This window comes from Monopterus albus, unplaced genomic scaffold (assembly GCF_001952655.1).
Source record: "Monopterus albus unplaced genomic scaffold, M_albus_1.0 scaffold57.1, whole genome shotgun sequence".
Taxonomy (NCBI): domain Eukaryota; kingdom Metazoa; phylum Chordata; class Actinopteri; order Synbranchiformes; family Synbranchidae; genus Monopterus; species Monopterus albus.
The window spans coordinates 702,030-725,348 of NW_018127937.1; the positions used below are offsets into that span (position 1 = coordinate 702,030).

General features: G+C 45.7%; 2 protein-coding genes across 2 annotated transcripts in view; one reads left to right on the plus strand and one right to left on the minus strand.

The window, feature by feature from the left end:
- Nucleotides 1-2,222, plus strand: part of katnb1 (katanin p80 (WD repeat containing) subunit B 1) — a 12,784-nt gene extending 10,562 nt beyond the window's left edge. The window contains exons 17-20 of the mRNA XM_020602683.1: nucleotides 489-565; nucleotides 1,050-1,124; nucleotides 1,555-1,671; nucleotides 1,889-2,222. Coding sequence (XP_020458339.1) covers nucleotides 489-565; nucleotides 1,050-1,124; nucleotides 1,555-1,671; nucleotides 1,889-2,030 — 411 coding nt within the window. The 3' untranslated portion in view covers nucleotides 2,031-2,222. The remainder of the gene's footprint in view (nucleotides 1-488; nucleotides 566-1,049; nucleotides 1,125-1,554; nucleotides 1,672-1,888) is intronic.
- A 4,443-nt stretch (nucleotides 2,223-6,665) lies between these two features.
- The window catches only part of kifc3 (kinesin family member C3), a 33,641-nt gene continuing 16,987 nt past the window's right edge, over nucleotides 6,666-23,319 (minus strand). The window contains exons 3-22 of the mRNA XM_020602661.1: nucleotides 22,770-22,909; nucleotides 21,282-21,441; nucleotides 20,663-20,751; nucleotides 19,605-19,670; nucleotides 18,723-18,872; nucleotides 18,272-18,532; nucleotides 17,857-18,030; nucleotides 15,863-16,010; nucleotides 15,405-15,535; nucleotides 14,233-14,344; nucleotides 13,659-13,840; nucleotides 13,036-13,140; nucleotides 12,821-12,945; nucleotides 11,730-11,853; nucleotides 11,287-11,416; nucleotides 10,320-10,549; nucleotides 8,922-9,068; nucleotides 8,461-8,590; nucleotides 7,627-7,781; nucleotides 6,666-6,734 (exon numbers count right to left, since the gene is read on the minus strand). Of these exons, the coding sequence (XP_020458317.1) occupies nucleotides 6,666-6,734; nucleotides 7,627-7,781; nucleotides 8,461-8,590; nucleotides 8,922-9,068; nucleotides 10,320-10,549; nucleotides 11,287-11,416; nucleotides 11,730-11,853; nucleotides 12,821-12,945; nucleotides 13,036-13,140; nucleotides 13,659-13,840; nucleotides 14,233-14,344; nucleotides 15,405-15,535; nucleotides 15,863-16,010; nucleotides 17,857-18,030; nucleotides 18,272-18,532; nucleotides 18,723-18,872; nucleotides 19,605-19,670; nucleotides 20,663-20,751; nucleotides 21,282-21,441; nucleotides 22,770-22,909 (2,828 nt within the window). The remainder of the gene's footprint in view (nucleotides 6,735-7,626; nucleotides 7,782-8,460; nucleotides 8,591-8,921; nucleotides 9,069-10,319; nucleotides 10,550-11,286; nucleotides 11,417-11,729; nucleotides 11,854-12,820; nucleotides 12,946-13,035; nucleotides 13,141-13,658; nucleotides 13,841-14,232; nucleotides 14,345-15,404; nucleotides 15,536-15,862; nucleotides 16,011-17,856; nucleotides 18,031-18,271; nucleotides 18,533-18,722; nucleotides 18,873-19,604; nucleotides 19,671-20,662; nucleotides 20,752-21,281; nucleotides 21,442-22,769; nucleotides 22,910-23,319) is intronic.

A 23,319-nucleotide genomic window follows, 5' to 3' on the forward strand; every position in this document is an offset into this window, starting at 1 on the left:
AAAAATGTAAAATCCATAAAGACAAGGACGTGTTGGACCAAAAACTTGGTATTCATCCAACACGATCTACAACCGTTTGATGACCCTAGGAGGTGTTTGACACATTTTTAGTCCGTCCTGCAGTTTGCTCTGTAAATTCGACAATTTTGTTCCAAAATTTGTCAATCAGTGGATGGTTTGAAACTTATTTTACACAGTCAAAGTTCACCCCTACACTTCCTGTTTGCTCATGTTTATCTTGAAGATGAACAGTTTGTCAGCCACACCACAATGACAGTATGTTTTTCCAGACTGACGTGACGTAGTGTTAGTTTGCCGTTTTCGTTTTTTGTGCACAAGAAATAAAAACTGAACATCACCTTAATTTAATCTCAGCACAAGCTTTTTCAGCCACGTCTCGTGGTCTTCATCCAAACTGCTTGTTGCACTGAAATGTTGTGTGCGAGTTTTCCTGCTCAGCCGACTTCCTCTTCACTTCCTGTCTGCAGAGCGCTCTGGACACGGCTGTCTCCATGAATGACCTGTCGATTCTCGTGGACATCCTCAACATCATCAACCTTCAACCGTGAGTCACACAACATGTGGTCACTTCATCGGTTACACTCAGAGTTTAATGAGGACAAGTTCAACTCCAGTGTCATTTATCTGGTCACGTTTGGTTTGAAATATAAAAACACATCGGCTTTGAATGGACAAAGTTAATCTCCAAGTTTTTCTGATCTAAAGTCTTCTGTTTGCCATTCACTTACATTTCTTCACATCTTGTGCTGCTATTTTTATTTTCCCGTTTCATCTTGTATTCTGTTCATTTTAGCTCCTTGTTTTTTTTAAAGTTTAAATTGTATTTGTCATACTGGCATGTTGCTTGTCTAACTTCACGTGTTTGCCTTGTCGTTGTCGAACTGCTTCTCACTGAGCATCAGCATTCATCAGGGAAGCTCACACCAGACATGTCTGACTGAACACGAAGCAGTTGGCTGTGGCCTCACATCTTAGACGAAGACTCCAACATCAACGCTTCTTACTTTTAACCTTGAGTTGTGTTTCAGGTCGCTATGGAAACTAGACCTCTGTATGACGATCCTTCCTCAGATCGACAAGCTGCTGCAGAGTAAATACGAGAGGTGAGACCTGACGTGCACAGCTAGTTGTCAGTTTATCTGCAGATTCACGTCTGCATTAGTCTGGTGTGTAAAGTGTCAAGCACAGAGGTGGTGCGCTCAGTTTAAAACTTAAATATACCAGTTTCACAGAACCTGCTAGGTTAAGTTCAAGTACTGTAGGAAACTGTAACACTGTTTGTGCCTCAGCCCAGCTGCAATAGGCCTCAGCTGTGGCAATGAGATGCAGATTTATTTTTAATTTACCATAATTTTAATGTCAAAGGTTAAGTGATGAGGAATTGGAAATGAATCCTCTAAGTACACTTTGAATTGGTGATGAAAATGTTTGTAGAATGTGAACATAAAGCAGAAAACCAGAAGCTGTGGAAGTTTGTGTGAAGACGAGATTAGTTCTAGTTTGTGAGAACGTTCACAGTGCTTGTTTTGTCAGCTACATGCAGACGGGCTCCACGTCTCTGAGGCTCATCATGAAACACTTCTGGGTGCTGATCTCAGACACGCTGAAGGCCACGCCGTCTGTCGGAGTCGACATCACACGAGAGGAGCGGTGAGTCCTTTACTTTCACTACCGGCTCAGCTCCAGTACGAGTTGCTTCCTGACGTAGTTGAAGGGTTAAATGTGCTCACTACTCATCCTGTTCCTGCGGTATCCAGTGGAGGAAATGTCTTCAGTCTGAGTGGAAGTGACTTCAAGTTGTTTACATCAGCTTGAACCTTGGAAAGTGTCGGGCTCCTCTGACCTGCTGCTGCTTGTGTTCCTGCAGACATCAGAAGTGCAGAGCATGCTATAAGCAGCTGAAGACCCTGAGCAACCTGGTGAAGAACAAGGCGGCGCAGGTCGGCCGACATGGCAGCACCTTCAAGGAGCTGCAGCTGCTCATGGCGCCGCTCGACGATTTGCTCTGAGAGGAAGGCAGTGATCCATCACTCCAGGGAGCAGAGAGAGCGCACTCTATGTCGGTGCGCTACTGCCACCAACCCTCCTGAGGCCTTGACCTGAGTTACATGGCTCTCTGCATGTGTGCTCTTCACAAGGCAGAGTAAACAGGGAGCATTACCAAGACCAAGTGTGGATTGTGGATCTGTCAAACAGAGAGGTACCAGTAGGCTTGTTTCAGAAGAAAGGTTGGGGCCCAGTCACAAGCAGTAGGGTCTTCTTGTGCAACACTAGACCAAATAAACAAGATCCACATTGAAACTGATCAGTTGACAAATTGTAAAATGTTATGCGACACTAAGCCTGTTATGATCATCTCAAAGGAGAAGTTTGACATTTTGGGAAATTTGCTTATTCGCTTTCTTGGAGAGAAGACTGGTACCACACTCACACCTGTCTTCAGTTTGAACCACCAGTCAGGATGTGCTTAGCTTAGCCTAGAGACTGGCACCAGGTAAACCACTAGCCTGACACAAAGGTAATGTTGTGCTAAGCTAACTGGCTGTAGCTCCATACTTGGTGCACAGATATGACATTGGTATCAACACCCGAGCCGGTGCTGCTGTTGCTGGAGGGCGGAGACAAACAGACCTGGTGAGACAGGGCGGCCGTGTGGCTGCTGGTGTCCCCTGACTGATGAAATGGTTCATATTGAACAAATGCTCCAGTCTGAAAACTGCCGAGTTCAGAGGAGCCCCGAGGAGATGAGAACTACAGTTAGTTCAGCTCTGGGGCCTCCTTTGTAGACACCAACGTTTCTGATCAAGTGCAAATATTCTTTTTCTACTTTCTCTACTTCTCAGACATTTAGATCCACTGTTTTCAATGTACAGTTACAGATTATATTTAAATAAAGTTCTACATGATTCAAGTGGTCTTTTTTTCTTTGTAATCTGGCAGGTGGCAGGAGAGAGTTTCATTCGGCAACTGGTCACGTGATCAGGCTCAGTGTCAGGAGAAACGGACAGAGGATGACACTCTAATTTGGTCTCCTTTTACTCTTTGCTCTTTAAATGCACATTTTTCTTGTTTGCTTACAGAAGCGCACTGATTCTGATCATGTGACCCATAGTTTGTACGGACAGTGCAATAGGAAGTATTCTGGTCCTTTACTCGAGTAAAAGTACCAATACCACACTGTAAAATAGGCTGAGTCCTGCACTCGAAATGTTAAGTATCACAAGTAAAAGTACTCGGTGCAGGAAATGGTTCCTGTACGGTTACATTAAGATGAAGTATTTATTATCCTTTTGATGTATTAATGTGTACACAACATTTTGCTACTGCAGTCGGTCAGTGTGGGACTGCAACTATTGATTTTCTTTTACTGATGAAGTAAATGATCGATTTGTGACTGAGGCCACGTTTGTTTTGTCCAGGCCTCGACTCTGTTGCAGTCGTTCACACAGAGAAGCTGGAACCACGAAAGGTTTGGTAGGTTTAATGAAAAATTACTCAGCCATTAGACAGTTTTAAATATATACTGCTCAAAAAAATAAAGAGAACACAACATAAGGCATCCTAGATCTGAATGAAAGAAATATTCTTATTAAATACCTTGTTCATTAGTTGAATGTCTTATTTTACCAATTATCTTGTGGCCAGTTTTGGTATAATTCTTTTGAAAGTTCCTATGTTCTGTATGTGAAAACCCCTTATTTGTAAAATAACTACAGCTGTCAAGGTTAAATATATCATAAATATATAAGTACAAGTACCTCAAATGTATACTTGCGTACAGTACTTGAGTAAATACATTTCAGCAATGTGTACAAGTAAATGTAATCATTAATTTTGAGGCACTAGTACCTAACGAGTATTTCTCCTCTACTACAGTCAAGAAGAAAGCACTATATTTTACTGCACTACAGTTCCTGGTTTCTCTGCAGGGTTTTACTTACAAAACACGAAACCTGACTGTTGAAATGAACTGGCCTGCATTGACGTGGTTAGCTCTCCTGTTGTAACCTAGTGAATCTTAATAATAATCTTTTTAAATTCATTTACTTTTACCTGAAAGCCCTTTTCAAAATTTTACAGCCACCTCCACTGTTTCCATCAGGCTCCATCTTTAATATTCTTCTCCTGTCTTAATCCAATCTGATTTTGTTTTGTGGTTTTTAAAGAAAAGCATTTAGTTACCACTTTGCACACTAAAATGCTTCTGTACTTTGACTTGTGGCAGATGGAGAATACAGGTCAGTATTTTTACTGTGTGGTATTGCTAGTTTTATTTAGGTAAAGGCACTAAGATTAGCATTTACTTACATTTCTCTGCTCGGCTGGATGACCTCTGACCTTTAACCTGTGCTCAGACAAAACCAGTGATAGAAACGACATTTCACTTTATGTTTTGCAGCTGTATTTCCTTCATGAATCTGTTCTGGATGGAAGTCATGTGCAGACACAAGCCCTACTTTCTTTGTAAGAAGAACAAAATGCAGAGCGCAGATTTAAGAACAGTTTGAGAGTGATCAATCATGTTGAAGAGCTGGAATCACAACACGCTTAGCCTAGCTTGAAGACAGAAAACAAGAGCTCTGTCCAAAGTTCAATAATCAGCATGTGTCTTTGTTTAAAGGCCTGAAAAGAAATAGTCCTGTTTCAAAGATCAAACTGGGTGTGGAAGCATCACAGTGCAATGACCAATCAGAAGTTAGGTTCTGGTCTATGGCCCACAACTTGTACATCGAGGAAAAGTTAAATGGCAAAACTGAGCAACCAATTATCAGGTTTATTTATTTATTTTATTGTGTTGTCGGTGTGAAAAGGTTAGACATCCTTTGATTTACTTGTAAAAACTGAGCAGAGTCGTTGTTGCAAGCAGGCTAAGGGCGTCCTCACACCACACCTGTAACACAGACATGAACGTATTCAAACAGCTCACTCACCCACGAAGCATATTTACCACAACTAGGATCCATTCCTTCATCTGTTTCACTGTGTCAACATGAACTGAAGCATGTGTGTCCTTTTTGAATTATTTATTAAAAATGGCGATACAAAAACCAAACTGCTTCATCTCCTCCCTCGATGTCTACAGACAGGTCACTCATTGGGTCAACAACACAGCAGCTCATCGCATTGGTAAGCATTCCTACTAAAACTACTACTAACGGTTTACTTCCTGTTGTCACTTCAAGCTCAGCACCGGGTCAGCTACAGGGTCAGCTACTGATCTGTCTGAGGTCAAAGGTCACCCGTGGCTTCCTACATTTGTTTTGTTTTTTAAGAGGTGAGGAGACGACAGCAAGATCACAGAGGGAAAACAGCTGAGGAAAGATTGGAGCGTCTTTCTCTTCAGCTTCACTGAAGGAAGACGGAAAAACAACATCCACAGGAACAAAAATAAAAACAATCATGGATGCGGGTGAAGGGATCCTCATACTGCTCACATCCTGTTGGACAGGACCCTGACTGGATCAGGAACTTTAGGCAAAACTCTGCCTTGGTTTGAAGACCTCAGAAAAGGATTCATGATAAAATGAAAATCCAAATTGTCTGAGACAAAAAAAGAGATTAAACAATTTTTAGGATTACACATGGCCCGCATTCTCTAAGAGAAAAAAAATCCAAATAAAAAATAACTTGATTAAAGTATGTTGAACATAAATATATAACCATATGATGCATATATTATAACTCAGCCACATCTGGAGTTGTGGGTGAGAAGATACTCTACAAGTTTAAAGTGCAACTGTACAAAAACAGAATAAAAGAAATACTGTGATTGGAAAGCATATACTGATTTTTGGGTGGGTGAAACAACAGTGAGGATTCTGTTCAGTCCAGACGAGACCAGAGGAGCACGAGCCGCTCTGGGGATGTCAGATTTCTCATGACAGTCTCTGGAGTCCTTTCAGGTTACCTCAGCTAAAAACACATGAAGACAAACATTTGGCCACATCCTCTGCTGACTGACAGAGGAAAGAGTCTGGAAAGTTCTCATCAGTCTTTGCTCCTTAATCCCCAGTCTTGTCACCAGTTGAGGAAAAGAACAAGGATGGAGACAATGTCCCAGCACCCTACAGACAGGCCGGGTCCGTCAGGCCATCAGCTTCAGTCGTCCTGCAGGAAAAACCAGACCATCAGTTGGCAGCCCTGTGACGTCCGACCATGTCTACACTGCTGCCAAGAAATGTGAAAACGGTTCACACAAGCAGTGTCACCACTGTGATGAAACGTGGTTCAGACACTGGTGTTCATCTCAGGATGAACTGTAATCCTGTGATCCTGACTTTCCTGTAGCGCCTTCATCGCATCAACCCATTCATGTGTCCAATACAAATATCTGCAGAACTACTGACATTCCCATCAGCCTCTGCTGTACTTGAGTTTGGTGTTACTTTGCATGTTAGCAAATGTTAACACGGTAATACGCTACACTGAAATATGGGATTTAACTAGGCATAATACATGAATAACTGGATGTACACAAAGACTTTCTACTACCACCTTTGTATTTTGAGGTAAAAACACTGCACTGGTGTAGAATGGTCGTTGGTGAACTGGTCTGGAGGAGTCACGTTAAACTATTTTAACATAAACAGTGTTTTCAGATTTAGCAGTGTAGACATGGAGTAAGCAATCCCACAGTCCTCGGCTCAGCGGCAGGACATCCAGCCGGAACACAGGGCACATCCAGACACCAACTCACTCACAACACCCACACCCTGAAGCCACAAGGAACACATTCAGGATTTAAAGAAATTAAACATAAATAAGTAGTGCAGAAATGGGTCTAGGACATGTTTAGCCTAGCTTAGCACAAAGACTAGAAGCAGGAGGAAACTGTTAGCCTAGCGTCATCAAAAGAGAAGAGTGTTTATTCCAACATGGCTTCTCCTGGTGCCACGCCAGTTTGTTGATTACATTTCAGATACAAACAGGTTGTGCTGGGTGACACGTTTCTTCAGCAAACACGTCCAGAGGTTAAGAACGGACACCACTCTATACAATGTCCACTGTAAGAAGAGCCACTGATCTCTGCTCTGTTCATCTCTGGATAGGATTGGAGCACACCACCACCACCAGAGAAAATCAGTGGCCTTATCCTTTACAAAACTCTAAATTATGTCATTTTAACATCCAGACACTGCCACCATTTACACTTCTCAGATATCCTAAATTCAGATCCCAAACAAGAACAGTTAAAAGTTTTATGACCTGCAACATGTAAATCAGACTTGAGTTGCTGACGGTGAAGACCAGTTTCCTCCTGTCCCCTGTAAAATCTTAGTGGTTGTCACTGGAGGCAGATAGATGTCAGTGTGATCTCTGTCCTGAACAAACTGCAGCACTGGCCCTTTAAAATATGACAGAACTGAAATGAATGTGCCATTTCCTTGTGACTTGATCCATTTTCTGCACAGAAGCGAGACTCGAGCGACACAGACAGCACATGGGGCCTTGTGGGCTCTGTGGGCCCTGCTCACGGCTCTGCAGGCACACAGACAGAAGCTGGTGGAGCTCTGCGGTTTGAGGTGGGGAGTGTTAGATTGATGGAGGGGGGAGGGCACCATGCCATGCTGAGTGCACCCATGCCGAGCAAGCACCCCCACCTACCTGCCCACCGTCCCCCACCAATGGGCTGGCTCTGTCTACCTGTCTGTCTGCAAACCAACCAACCAGACCACAGAGTGAGGACACAGAAGAGGAAGAGGAGCAGACTGATAGCAGGTGATGCTGGGAAACTCCTCCTTCACTCTTACAGTTCAGACCTGTGACGTTCAGGAGTCATCTATTATTATTTACCTTCCACTGTAGCCCCTTCACCTCATCTGCTGTCCTTTCTTTTACTGCATCACTACATTTCCCATAATGCATTTTGTCATTTTAGACATGCACTCTGGAATTTGTGCCACACTCAGTTAAATAATCAATTTACCTGACAAATGATTCAACAGAGCTGCAGTGACTCTGACAGATGATTCACTGGCAATAAGCAATTAATCGTTTGTCATTTGTTAAGTCAAAATCTCAAAACATGGCCTGATTCCAGCTTGTTACATGTTAAATGTGAGGATTTAATGCTTCTAAACCACATGAAATGGTTTTGGTACAAACACATCAGGTTATTAAGTCGCATGTTTCTGAGAAGAAATGCGTTCAGTTTATTGGAGTGTAGTTCGTGGTGGGACACCTGCCATTAAAGAGAGGAAATCCAAACTTCATTAGCTGATAAACAGGAAACTCTTTTCAATCTCATCATTTTCTAATACAAGTCGCTGGTTTGAGTAGATCTAAAGCGTCGCTCCAGGAACTCAGGAAGTCCAATCAAATCATCTGGTAAGATCTTTGAAAGTTTTTTTTGCAGTAATTTTCATTCATTACAAAAATATTCAGCAGCACCTCAGTATGTAGTAGTAGTAGTAGTAATACTTGTTTGTGTACACACACCTGTGGCGAGTTGGGACTGGGACCTCCTGCGGGAGCCGGTGGGAGCTCTGGAGGTGGAGGAGAGGGTGGAGCCGGCGCTGCTGGCCCGAGAGATGGGGAGAGGGACTGGGGTGACTGGGGGAGAGTCCAGCTGAGGAGAGGTCAAAGGACAAACTGGGTCAGACACATTTTAACACTTTGTTCTGGAACTTAGTACTTCGGTTTCACTTTAGTTTAGTCTGTTTTATTATGATATTAGTTGTTTTGTTGGCATTTATTCTTCTTTACAAGTCTGTTACTAGTTCTATCACTATTTCACATTCTTTTTATTGTACTATTAATGGTTCTAGTATTTGTGAAGCACTCAGGTTGAAACGCACCCGAGTTTCAACAATGGTTTCTGAGAAATCCATTCAGTCATCAACAGAATCAGTACAAGAACAAAATGTGACAAACAAACCAGACTCCAACTTGTGTGTTACCTCAACGCTGTCGTGGGTGGGCGAGGACGAGGTGGACGAGTTCTCATGTCTCCTGGAGGACGAGGAGCTCAGCTCGACGCAGCGAACGCGCTGTGCGAACTTGAGCGAGCAGACCGACTCGCTCATGTTAGCGGCCAGTGGAGACACCTGAACACAAGATGCCCAGAGTCACACTCTTCAACATGCTGTTTACACCGACACAACGAGGGTTTTCACACTGCATCAGGTTCACTACAACACAAAACCTTTCCTTCCTGACGGCTGCCGGTTCCAGTTTAGTTCTACGGGCACCAGCCTGCAGATGCTTCAGACTGAACGTGGTGATATTCCATCACTTGTAGGAGCTAAATGGCTGATCCAGTATCAATAAACTTTAGGATCTTTGTCTTCATTGATTAAAGATACAGTTGAAGTCAGAAGTTTACATGCACCTTAGCCAAATACATTAAAACTCAGTTTTTCACAGCTGCTGACATTTAGTCCTATAAACATTCCCTGTCTCACGTCAGTGTCTGAAATGTCAGAATAATAGTAAAGAAAAAGATTCAGTTCAGTTTGTATTTCTGTCATCTCATTCCCAGTCAGTCAGACAAGCTTCTTACAATAGGTTGCTGGAGTTTAACCTCTAATAATTGACTCAGATGTCGGACATGACCATTTAGACAGGCTTTGGTTGAATCAACCAAAGACAGAGAGAGGAAAGAAAGGTTTCTATCCCTGATGTGTCAGATGTTTAGGCTGCCAGGACTGAAACATCTCTACAGCAGCTTTTGTCAGAAGTGCTGCTGAGCCTAAACCAGGATGACCCATGCAGACAAGTGATTTTACAGGAGGCTGTGAAGTATGATGCGTCACCTGGAGCATAGAGCTGTGACGATACACGATATTGGGTTCATGAGACGAGATGATATTTTAACACTATTTTTAAGAAATCTTCAGCGATGAAATATATGACTGGAAAACTAGTCTTTTATTCGAGTCACAAAATGCAAAACAGTGCAAGTGCATTTTGAAATGTAACTAATCATCTAATGAACGTCCCGTCAGTTCTACTTCCTGAGTGTGAATTACCACCTGCAGTAAAAGACAATGTGCAGAACTGTAAAGGTTCGGCCACAGACTCGGCCGACCGGCTTCTCTCCTGTAGGATTTCATGAGTCTCTTCAGACCTTAGGAATGTGCATGAGCTTCTAACTTAAGCTGTGTCTGACAACCTATGGTGTTTTCAGCCTCACTGCACTGGACAGTGACATCATCCCACAAAGGAGCTGCGTTGACCTGGTGGAGGCAGTTTGTCTTCTGCCAGTCCATTACCAGCGTGAAATGAAACCAGCAGGGAAAGAAACTGGAAGCGCAGGACCAAACCTGTGTGTCCCTGTGCCCCTGCTCCCCTCTCACCTGCACCATCATCAGGGTCTTGCTGTCTCCGCTCAGAGAGTCCTGCAGCAGGTAGGTGAGGCGCGAGTTCCGGAACGGGACATGGGAGTGTTTGCTCCGCAGAGCGTTGATGACGTCTCCGAGCGCTGACAGAGATTTGTTGATGCACTGAGCCTCTCGCAGACGGCAGCCCTCCGCCCCCGATTTACCGATCCGCTCCGAGCCCGCCAGGTCCACCAGGTTCAGCTTACCTGAACCAGAACACAGCGAAGACAGGCCCAGGGTCAGAACAATAGTGATCCTCCACCTGCTCCATCTCAGAGAGTTCCTTTCCTACTCTGATTGAATCCAACTCCAGAGAAGGAGCTTGGTGTTTTAGGTCCAATTAGACATTTAAACCACAAAGACAAGTTTTTGGTGGAGCTTGATGTTGTCATTTGAGTCACACTCATTGTTGAAAACTTGCTTTTTGGCATTTTCCTGGTGATTTGATGAACAGATTGCAACTCGGTACTAATTAAGAATGAAAATGAGTTGATGTTCTCACACGACTTCTGGAGTCAACTGTACTGTGTTAAGTTATTTTCCATACAATACATGCCCCATTACATCATCCTTTTGCAGTTACATATCAGCTCCTTTCTAGGAAATGACAGGACAAGATGGCACTAAATAAATACTGTATAGAAAAGTGTTACGAGTAACTAGTAAACTCTGAGCAGGCTTTAGAGGAAACCGGAATTCATATCAAGTTGTCATTGAACCAGACTGGGTTCACCAAAGTGATTCCAGTTCAGGGTTTTAGTCCAAATGGGACTGAATCAGTTTCTGCAAAGCACAAGGACAGATACGCAGAGACAGCTGTAACCATGGTAACTGTACACAAAGATGGAGGCAGCTGGAGCCTTGAAAGCCTCAGAAAATAAAAATCTAATGACTTCAAATTTACTAAAACTAATAAACTGTGTGTGTGTGTGTGTGTGTGTACCTTGTGTGCGGTTTCCAGTAGTGGAGTTGAATCCCGACACGGTGATGATAAGCAGAGCGTGAGATCGAGAACTGTGTTCGTTCAGGTTGGTGCAGGCTGTTGCTCTGTTGATGTGACCCAACTCCAACACCTGGAAGACACACAGACACACAAAGCTGTTCATCACTAAACCCAGAGCCCCTTCTGCTTGAGCTCACTGTATTTCACCCTGCTTCACATCTTTTATGTTTTGACAGATTTGATCGATTTCACTTTGCTCCACTAAAATAAAAGAAAAGTGTAGTTTCAATTACAGCCTATTTTTTGAGGTTCTCACTGAGACTGGATGTCTGTCAGGGAGCTGGGGTCACCTGCAGATTATTATTATTTTTTTTTATGACAAAGTCTCAGACCAGCAGCAGACTGAGGCACTTTACACTGAAAGAACAGTAGCAAGTCCTCACCCTGTTGATGTCCTCGGGGCTCTGCACGATGACCTCCTTCAGTCCAGGGACATAGAGCTGTCCGCTGCCATCAGGATTCAGCTTGATGTCGAGTTTGTCGGTGGGATTTTCCCCCAGCAAGTCCCTGAAGGACAAGAGAGGTTTATTACCTGCAGACTGGACTTGGGGCTCAGACAACACATCACACGGGTTTTTTGTCGAGACAAGGCGAGCGATGCTCGGTCAGTAGCGACTGCCTCACACTGCAGCCGGTGAGTTTCCTGCCAAGGCTGCAGAAGGCACTAGAACACGTGCAGTTCTGTGAGAAATGGAAGCTCAACTGAAGTCTGTTTTTGGTGTACAGAGCTCATGTTAGCAAAAATAAAAAGGAGCAAGACTCAGTGCATGTGTCAGGTCTCTGAAAGAGTGGAAATAAAACAAGGCCAGAGGTAACAGAGAAGACACACTGACAAAATATTAGAAGGAATAAAACATTAAATATAAAAGTGTGCTAACAAGTGAATACACAACAATTCTGTACATTTTTGTCTGTTTTTGTGGTTTTGGTTTGATTCTGTTTTTATACTGCTGTGCACAAATTCCTTGTATTTTTGATAATACTTGGCAATAAAGTTTATGCTCTGCTCTGCTAATGGAAGTAAAAGATGATAACCTGCAGGCTACAGAGATCCGTTTTAAGTTTACATTTAAAAGTAGTGAAAATGGCCGTTCTTAGCCCCAGAGACTGCCAGATGAGTAAGACAGAGCCACTGGTCTCTGCTCTGGTTGCACTGCTCCACCAGCTCCTCGCTGCATAGAACGTGTTGGAGCTGGTTGTTGGAAACAGACGGCCTCCTGTGTTTCCTGAAGAGGAAACCTGCCCCCCAGTGCAGCGGTGTGGCTCACTGGGGGATGGGGTTTAATAGCTGGTGGACAGCAGTGGAGGTCTACGACACAAAATCACTGACTGCGTCCTGTCAGAAGATAAATGTTGTGCTGCTGTGATGTGATTTTGCCAAGGGCGAGTAACACCTCAGAGAGCACGGCGAGGTTATCAGGCCCAAGAACACAGCACACAGACAGGACAGTTCAGCTGTTGTTCCTTTTCTCACCGCAGCATCTCATTGTATATCTCCACCATGCTGACTGTGATCTTGTAGTCCCAGTCTTTCTCCGTCACCTCAGAGAACAGCAGGCGAAGAGCTCGCTGGTTGATGCCGGGGTCGTCGACCTCGCCCTGGAAGCCAACACACAGGTGTGCTTCATTATTACTCAGAGAAGACAAAGAAGCACAACAAGACAAAAAGCATGAACGCGCTCGCATCACCTCCATGGTATAGGTTTTCCCAGAGCCCGTCTGTCCATAGGCGAAGATGCAGACGTTAAAGCCATCAATACAGGAAGTGACCAGAGACCGGACCTCCTGAAACACCTGATGGGTCAGCGAGAGAGAAGACAGACAGCTGAGGCTGATGTGTCCCAGAGGGCATCTGGTCTGGACTCTGTGCACCTGCTCACTGCTACATGTGTGACTGTCCCTCTGGCGTGCATCAGTCACAGGAGTGACCTGAGCACAGTGCACGTAACCCGGTCATGTTACATTTGCTGCCTGACCTGACCTCACCTGACCTGCTGCTCAGGTCTCTGATAGTACAGCAGCAAAACACACTGATATCTGGCCCATGGAAAACCTAACAAACAGGCAAACTGACATTTTTGGTTTAATTTCTCAGTTATTATTTAATTTGCTTCTTCCTCTGTCACCTGTAATGGGAGTGGGCATATGTAAATATGCAGGTGTAGTATCTGTACAGGCATATTGTACTACTAGTATGTGGAAATATCCAGTTATTAGTAGTGAATCGATGTTTGGTTCTTGTGGCCACTGTCTCAGGTGTAAGTGTATGTTCGAATGTTTACACTTCCCTCCCACTGTGACAATTCACTCACCTCTTCCTGCGACGCCTGAGGAGGGAAGACTTTGTCCAGTTCAAAGGTCATGATTTTGCCCCTATTGGAGAGGTAGAGGATGGCGTCGTCATCCGAGTCAAAGCTCAGCATGGTCTTGGCGTCGGCTGAGTCTTGCTCCTCCTGACTGACCGGCCGCACACGGCAGAAAACACGGATGTTACCTGGGACAGAGCAGAGACATGGGGGGGTGATGGAGTCCCACAGCTTCTTCACTGGTCACTAGAAACACTGGTTTTCTCCCAGTTTACTTGGAGCTTTCTCAGTGTCCACACAGCACTTTTAATTTTCAGAACAGGACTGTCCTGTTCTCTCTGTTCTTAGGCTGATTCTAGTTGTTCTACTTCCAGTGTTTTTCCAGCATAGCTGTACGTCAGGTGGTATGGGGGAGACTCTGTAGCGCTTTATGTTGGACAATAAAAAGTCTAAGGCTCCAAAGTGCACTAATGTTCCTCTCGTTCTCTGCATCCTGCTGATCCACTGAGATCAGACGTTCATACCCAACTGATCATTTCTGTAACTGTTGATATTACCATGAATCTGTGTGTTTTCAGACCTTTGAGTCGAACCAGCTCGTTGTGACACTGCTTCCTCAGGTTCATCTCCCTCTTGTATTTGCGCAGCAGCTCCTGGTTGGTGTTGCTCACGTCACTGATCACCCGACAGATCTGAAACATGCAGGTTCATGTTGAGCCTCTCATTCTATATCAACCTCAACATGACTGAAAAAGGCCTCAATGAGACACAGTCCTCCATTTGAAATGTCGTTACACCTTTCCTAATGCAACCAAAGGATGACAGTTAGATGCACCTGCAAACATGTTGACAGTGGTTCAAGTAATTGTTTTAGGCAAAACCAAAATGTCAACGTCTGCTTCCAGGTTCTTCAACCTGAAGAGTTTCTGTTTTTCTCAGTTTCCTATCAAACTGAATCTGACTTTTCAGCTGCTGGTTGGAAAAAACAAGATATGTAAAGACGTCCAGCTCAAAGTGAGATGGGCACTGCTCACTGAAAAACAAAGCAACAAAGAAATCCAGAAAATACTCAGACCAAGTGATAACGACAGACCTTATCCCTGTGCTTGGTTGCACAACATGCTCAGCTGCTTGAGTTCACACAAGATCTTCTCCAAACATTTATTCTATTCAAATTTTTTCCAGGAGAAACAGATCAATGAAACCTTTCATGACAACAGAAACTCTCAGTGGAGAAAGTCAAATAATACTGGTTGTTTTTGCTTGATAAATAAATTGATGATTAGTCCAATGTCAAAATCTATGTAGATTTTTTTTCCCCAACTAATTCCACTTGTTTTTACAGACAGCTGAGAAGCCACAGAGCGTCTGCACGTGCTCGCTCACCTCCTGCTTCGCCTCTGCGATAGCTTTGTCCAGCATGAAGGGAAAGTCCTGCACCTGCCTCTTCAGACACTTGTAGTCACAGGTGAGAGTCCTGAGCGCCCGCTGCAGGTTGACCAGGTTCACGCGCACTCCTGAAACAGCAACACAAATCCACGACTGGACATCAGTAAAGAGAGAAGACGTCTCACTCTGTTGGAACTACAGAAACACTCGGTCCACTCTGGCTGTTCAGCAGTGTAACAGAGTGCAGCGTCTCCCCTCACATAAGATCTTTGGCTGAGTACAGACACTGGCTGCAGAGAAGCTTTAACCCGAAAACAGACAAGCTTCTGAGAAGCCACAGAGCGTCTGCAGGTGCTCGCTCACCTCCTGCTTCGCCTCTGCGATAGCTTTGTCCAGCATGAAGGGAAAGTCCTGCACCTGCCTCTTCAGACACTTGTAGTCACAGGTGAGAGTCCTGAGCGCCCGCTGCAGGTTGACCAGGTTCACGCGCACTCCTGAAACAGCAACACAAATCCACGACTGGACATCAGTAAAGAGAGAAGACGTCTCACTCTGTTGGAACTACAGAAACACTCGGTCCACTCTGGCTGTTCAGCAGTGTAACAGAGTGCAGCGTCTCCCCTCACATAAGATCTTTGGCTGAGTACAGACACTGGCTGCAGAGAAGCTTTAACCCGAAAACAGACAAGCTTCATTTTGGCCTGAAGTCTGAACAGGCCTAGACAATGATGGACAGGATTTTGGCTGGCTTTATTTTTTCATATAAATTTAAAATCTACCTGCTGCGGCCCACACAGAGTTGAATCCAAACACACACTGACCTGCCAGGTTCTCGTGGACGACTTTCATCTCGCTCTCGGCTCTGATGAACGTCTCCTCGATCACTCGGTTCTTCTCCTCCTCCAGGTTCTGCATCTCCACCTCCAGCTGACCCTGAGCACGCTGCATCTCTCCTTCATACACATGGATCTGAGACACAAACAAACCCACTCAGAGAGGATGGGTGGTGGCGGCGGGCGGGACATTCAGGAGTGACCTACAGAACTGAGCAAACACTTTGATACAGCAGCGGGACACAAAGATGTTAAAGAGGGCGACAGGAAGAGACAGGAGCGACTACAGCAGGTGGGCTGAGCAGAACCAAAGTCAGACTGGTCTGAGTGGTGGATCCCAAACTGGGTCCTAATATTAAATATCAAGGAGAGGCAGAGGCTGATCCTTCAGAGTGTCACCACAGTGGCAGCTGAACATGGACAAAGACTCGGGTACACGCACACCTGTGCAGGTATTCACTCTGTATGAAACCTTCAACCTTCAATGTGTCAAAGTACTCAGATCCTATACTGAAGTAAAAGTAGAAATACCTCAGTGTAAAAACACTGTTACAGGTAACAGTCCTGCACATTTTTACTTAAGTACAGTATCAGCATCCAAAGTACCAGTACTCGTCCTGCAGAACGGCCCGTGCCCCAGTCATGTCTCTGATACTACATACACAGCTTCTAACTGTGGCCTTCCCTGGGTTATTCTGTCATAAGAGTTTCAGCCTGTGACACAGAGAGAAGATCAGTGGTGACAAAAGTGCGCACGTCTGGGACGCCTCCGGTTATCACCGTGCGCTCAAAGCAACGGGTTTAACTAGTGTGACTGGCCAGGATGACTTCAATTCCTGGGTTGTGCCTCTCAGGTTACATGCAGGCTGCCCCGTCTTATGCAGCCAGGAAGGAAAAGTCAGGGCTGAAAAACAGGCTGCAAATCAGGTTTTTCTGGATCTAACTGAATCTGTAGTTGAATGTAGAGCTAGTGTTCCTCTAAAACAGAGACCTGAACATCATCAAAAAACTAACGTGGCTAATTACCAATACATCTCTCTGTAGTTAAGATGCAAACAATTACTCATTGTAATTATCATCATCATCAAAGTATCAAGTGTTTCTACAGGAAACGAGATGTTCCGAGGCTAAACAACAACTCTTTTCTTGTTATATTGCCATCATTATGGGAAACAAGTGCCAATTATAGCATTTGATATTTGCTAAATGAATTTAAATGCATGTTCCCTTTAATTTGTTTCAGCCTCACTTCTGATACCAAAGCGTGCATCAACAAGTCCTGATCAAACCTCATTCTGAGTGAGTCACTCTTTTTTGAGCTCTCGCCATGACCTGTGTGACATCACAGAGAGGGGGCGGGGCCAACTTTGACAGCCTGTGAACCCCCTTACCATTTCCCTTGCCAAAGGCTTTGGACAGGAGGCTGCACAGATGGCCTTGATCGGTCAGCAGCTGCACCCGGACGCACACAGAGACAAGAAGGGTAACTGTAGAGGCGGGGGGGGGTTGTTTATCCACCAGCCTCCCCGGTGTTCATGCACTCTGACCAAAATCACCTGCTTGGTTTGTGTAGTCACACTGGTGACGAGACAATGTTGACACATGCAGCCGCCCGCTAAGGTAAGCTGTGTTAGGTGGCTGGGACGTACAGATACTGGAAACTGTTTGAATGAGCAGACGGCAGCCTCCTCAGTTTAGAAAGAAGATGAAATGTGTTTACTTCTAATCCTACAATAAGAACCAACAGTGTCAGCGCTGACCTTCTGACACCTGATGAGCACAGGCCCTGAAACTCTCTCTGTTCTGGACACGGTTCATGCAAACAATTATGAAAGGTTCAACTCTGGAGAAACACAATAGAATTTAGTGCGATGTGAATGCCAGTTGTTTGTTTGGTGCAGGGGCTACAGACCTGTGTACCTGTGCTGAGGCAGACATGCAGCAGAATCAGACATTGCTGCTGCTGCTGCTGCTGGTGTTACCTGTGTGCGCAGCTGAGCGCAGGTCCTCTGCGACTCGTGCAGCTGTGTCTCCAGCTCTCTCAGCAGCTGCCTCTGGGCGGAGAGCTGCTCCTGCAGGGCACCATTCTTCGTCTGCGTCTCAGCCAGCGCTCTCTGGGAGTCGGCCAACTCCACCTCCACCATCTGAGTCGCATACTGAGGAGCAGCAGAGTGCCGTTGAAAGCTCCACAAAAAGCTACTAAGTGGACAATTTTTCTAGATCCTTTTATCAAAAGTATTCCACAGCTGTGAACGTGAGTCTGTAGGGCAACATCAGATACCATCAAGCATCTCATGAAAATCATTTTAGACTGTTATTAACTCTATCTACATTACCCACATTTACTTATAGGATGTATTAAGGAGTCGCTGCCCTGACATTCATTCCTCCACCCACCTTGTCTCTGGGGGGCTCTGCTGCCTGTATGGCGAGCTCCTCCTCACACTCCTGCAGTCGGAGGGCGAGTTCCTGCTCATCCTCCCCCTGCCTCCGCCCCGACTCCTCCAGCTGCCTCCGGCTGTCATCCAGCTGCAGATGGAGAATCTCCACCCTGGAGCTTTTCTCCAGTAGCTCTTGCTCCAGCTCAGCTAGCCGCCGCTCCCTCTGCCGGGCCTGGCTCTCCCAGCGGGACACCTCCCTCCGCAGGGACTCCACATCCTGTGGGACACAGTCAAGGTTTAAAAACACAGCAGCCTCCCCTGCACACACACCTGGACTAAAGCAAGCCTGATGAAGGAATGAATTTTTCCTAAAGCTTCATCTCATTATTGTGATGAAAGGATGTTTCTGCCTGAAGCAGGTACACAGTGTATACACGTGTGTGCACCTGTGCTGCAGGTAAACACACCTGTCTGTGAGGGCAGTGGCTGGAGCTGCAGGTCTCTGCAGCTGTGTCGAGTTTCTGAAGTTGTGAGCTCCTGCATGACTTCAGCTCCTGCTTCAGATGCTCATTCTCCACCAGCAGCAGCTCCAGCTGCTTCTCCAGGTCTGTCGCCCCCTACAGCACAGGAGGACACACACTCATTCTTCTTAAAGTGCATTAACTCAGATTTCCCCCACTGTCTGATAACCCCAGGGACAGTGGGACAGGACATAGTGTCTCCCAGCTACACCCCCCTCTCCATGACCCCCTGCTGCCTACAGCCCTCCTGTTGTTCTTCCAGCTTCTCCACCCTGTGTTGTCAAAGTTCGGTCTGTAAATGAGTCCCGCCTGCCGCCTAGCCAAGGTTAGAAGAATGGTTTTTCCAGCCACCAGTAGTCATGTCAAACAGCCATGGAGGAGCTCTGGGCAGCTAAAAGTCTGAACCAGCAGCTGCCAGAGTAAAGAGGTGATGTCTTTTGTACAGAGACAGTGGGACAAAGAAAGAGCAACGACCAGGGTTAACATGGGTTTGGCTGTTTGACATGGAGAGGGTTAAAAGCAGCCAGAGGACTCAGACTGGATTCAGATGTGGCGTTCTTCATTCTGGATGTGTTAGCATCTAAAGCTAACCTGTTTGTTTTGGTAGCATTAGCCATCTAGCATGGTCAGGATTTTACCTTTGTAACTGTGCTGTCATCTCTTAGCTGAATTATTTGCATGATAGACGTTTTCTTTCTTGCACTGCTCTGTATGATCTGCTTACACACACCTGAGCACACCTACTGCTACTGTGTGTGATGTAATTTACATTCAGGCGGTGTTATTTCCCTGGGGTTTGTCAGGAATGTGGTAAAGGCAGGGTCTCACCAGTTCCGAGCGAAGTCTCTCCACCTCCTGAGTCTGATCCAACAGCTTCTCCTCCAGCTCCTCCACCTGGAAACACCACATCAGCACCATTTCACACCAAAAATCAACCTGTTCAACATGTCAGCAACATGTCCCTGCAGCTCGAACCATAGTTTATTCACCGTTTTATCATTTACTTTAGTGGATTTATTTTTTCAAACTCCAACTGGCGACATGTTCTTTTCACAGAGTTTGCGGTAACCTCTCAGACGTTTCTTTTCCTAAGCCTCTACTTTCATTGAACATAAACATAATGTAATGCTTCCACTGGTAGAAACACTCAGACCCCACACTGTGTGGCCACACTCTTCCATCCAACAACCCTACATGTTTCTGAATCATTTTTTGGCTCCACCCCCACAGTACAGATGATGGATGGATACTGGTCTGGTGGTTTGTAATGAAGAAACATCTCCCAGTGCAGTGGTGTGTTTCAGTGATGTGCTTTGATTTGATGTTGAACAACAACAGAGGTGTGTGGCGTAGACGAACAAGCTAATCCAGGTTGGAGACTGACAGACATTAACTGTGTTGGTTGTAGTCTCTGTATGGGGACTGCTGAAGACCGTTTTTTTTTTTTTAAACACAGGTATCTGTACTTCTACCAGAGTAATGAATGTGTGTACTTTTTCCACCTCAGTGAAGATGCAACAAGAGGTTCCTTGCTTCCTCTGCCAGCACTCTTACATATTGCCTGTCTGAGAAGAGCCGTAGGACGTCAGAGCCTAGTGTCAGACGGGTTTTACATTTGATGCTGATGAGCTGCTCGTGATGGAGACACTGTGACTACTTGTGAACGGATACAGGCCAAAAGCACAGGGCTCAGGTTATGAACAACAGCTAACTGACATTTGCTGGATCCATGTTGTCCATGTCAACATGCTACATGCAGCAGATTACAAAGAAAACATACCAGGTTAAAATGCTAACAACCTTCTGAAGGGCCACAGAAAGCTCGCCACAGATCCTGACCACACAGGGCGCCTGCTTCAGGTGAGGGATGTTTCCTGTAGACGTACCTGTATGCGCAGCCGAGTGACGAGCTGCTCTTCTTCTGGACCGCTGGGACGACCTGTCGGCTGCTCACCGCGCCGCGACACCCTCACACCTGCACAGAGATGAAGGTCCACAGACACGGTGCTGAGCAGAGCTGGGAACAGGTAGTATCAACAATGACCACCAACTAGACCCGTCCCTGACATAAACAGCAACAACACAGCGTCAATAGAAGTCATACAACACAACTCTGTTTTGTATGTGTAGTATTGATTAAATGACTATTGATTTATTAACTTTGTATTATTTGTGTTTTCATGCCGTTATCTGCCCTTTAGCCTTGTTTGGCAAATCACTAAAGAACTCTGTTCCCACTGTTTTTGAAGGTTGGCCATCTCCCTAAAGTGACCTGACCATGTGAACCATCAACACAGTGTGAAAGAACGCAGTGATCACACAAAACAGATGTTGTGTTAACTGCTGGAGTCCAACCTGCAGCCGCAGTGTGAAGAACAAACATTCCTCATTGTCAGACAGATGTATGTGATGATTGTGTTTGGAGGCCACAACGCGTGGTCGCACTCTGTGTTCAGACTCAAGCTGTTGCAGAAGTTTTGATCCCACCCTCTGCTCTGCGCTCACCGTTGGGCGATGCTGACAGCCGCTCCTCCTGCAGCCTCTCAGCGCCTCCAAACGACGTCTCCTGGATACTCTGCTGATGGAGCTGCTGGAGCAGCAGGTGTCGAGCGACTTCTTCAGACTGAAGACGAGTCTGAATCTCACACACTTGGTCCTGTAAAGTCTGAACACACACACGCACACACACACACACACACACACACACACACAGAAACCTGGATGAATGATCAGCTTTTCATGTGGAATGCAAAAAAGCCAGAGCTGTTTCTAAAGACGAGAAGCTTCAGAAATCCTGATTCCTCAGCTATGTTTTCTTCAAACACGTCTACAAATCTACAGCTCCGTCCACATCCTAGTGGAGGTTTCCCAGACCTGATGTGTCCACAGCAGTGTGAACAGACCAGACCAGATGTCCTCAGACCAGATCTGAGCCACCTGCGTATGTGCTCCTAGACCCGATTCCTCTCCGACCTCTGACTGTGTGAGCGCCGTCAGAACGGTCAGATCAGAATCCATTTGGTCGTTTTAAAGTCTCCTCCTCTGCACTGCCCGTCGTCATCATTTGCCACCGACCCCTCACAGAGCAGTAACAGTAAACATGGAGGAGAGCGACAACGGCAACGGGGTCAGTGGAGAGACCAGGACGTTTATGGAGAAGCCTCTGATCAGGCCAAACTGGAAGGAGCATATCGTAACCCAGTGGTTTGGGACGAAACTGGGCTTTTTGACTGTCACACACACGACAGGGTTGTTATTCTTGTGCGCACGCGGCTCACATTTCAGTTGCATCTGTGCATGTGTGCAGTTTGGGAGCTCAAGCTGTGTTCACGCCGGAGCCGGGTACATGGTGCTGACACATGTGGACGGGAAGCAGCAACACAAAGAGCTGAGCGTGAAGAGCCGAGTGTAAAGGCATGAGAAGTGGATGCAGTGTTTGACCTCTGTGAAACCAACAGAGCAGGATGGAAAGACTAGAAAACCAAACCTGTCCAGAAAGGAAGAGGAAGAAATGACACAGCACTGAGTAACAGCAGCGCAAACTAAGAGATTGAATGTTTTTATGTTGGCAGGAGTCCACCAGCAGGACCAGGTGACCTTGTACAGATGGAGAACAGAGTGGAGAAAGCAAGTGAAGGAGGAGATGAGAGCAGCGACAGTCTGTTGGACTAAATGCTGACAAAAAGACAGAGGAGTCTGACTAGGATTCAGACCAAATCGAATGTTAAATCCCTGAAGCTGCCTTCATGTTAATGGTGATGATGTTCAATGTGTGTTGTGTCACAGAGGCACTGGTTCACCTGTGTGGTCACTGTGGAGGCTGCAGGTTGTGCCACTGTTCACCTGGACTGTGTTACACAGAGAGCTGTCATCACAGCTCTAAAAGCCTTCACCTCAGCACAATGTGCACTGTGCAGTCTATCAGTGTCAGGCTGCCTGCTCCTTAGTAAAATGACCAAACGTGTCATGACTAGAAGCTAGATTCTCTGTTACCTGGATGAGCAGCTGCTGGCTGGGTGCGTTTGTTTCGCTCAGCTCTGTGGTCAGAGAGGGGCGCTGAGAGAAGGCAGTGGTGGGCAGAGACAGGAAGGAGCCGTCCTCTTCATCACTCATCAAGAAGTCCAATGAGCTCGCTAGAGACACACAGAAGGGACAAACTCAGTGAAGCTCCATCTCTTTCATTCTTCTGACAGCAACATGAAAAGTGACTTTTCCCTGCAGTCAGTGGAGGCATCGCCACTGCTGTCCACACAATCCTCACTAACCATCACTATAGGCTCAGGTCCAAACCTCTGGATCATACATGGATCAATGAGCAGCCTACTGGGCACAGGCCCAGGGGCCCAAGGGGTCGAGGGGCCCCTAGACCAGAGAACCATAAAGGAACTGTTGGCCTTTCTGTTAGAAAGTCAGATGACTACAGAAAGCCACAAAACGATATAAAAGAAGATGTAAAGGACATACAACGACTAAACGGAGTCAGCAAAACAACTACACAAACATCCCAAACAGCAAAAGAGACAAAACAATTAAAATATTATTG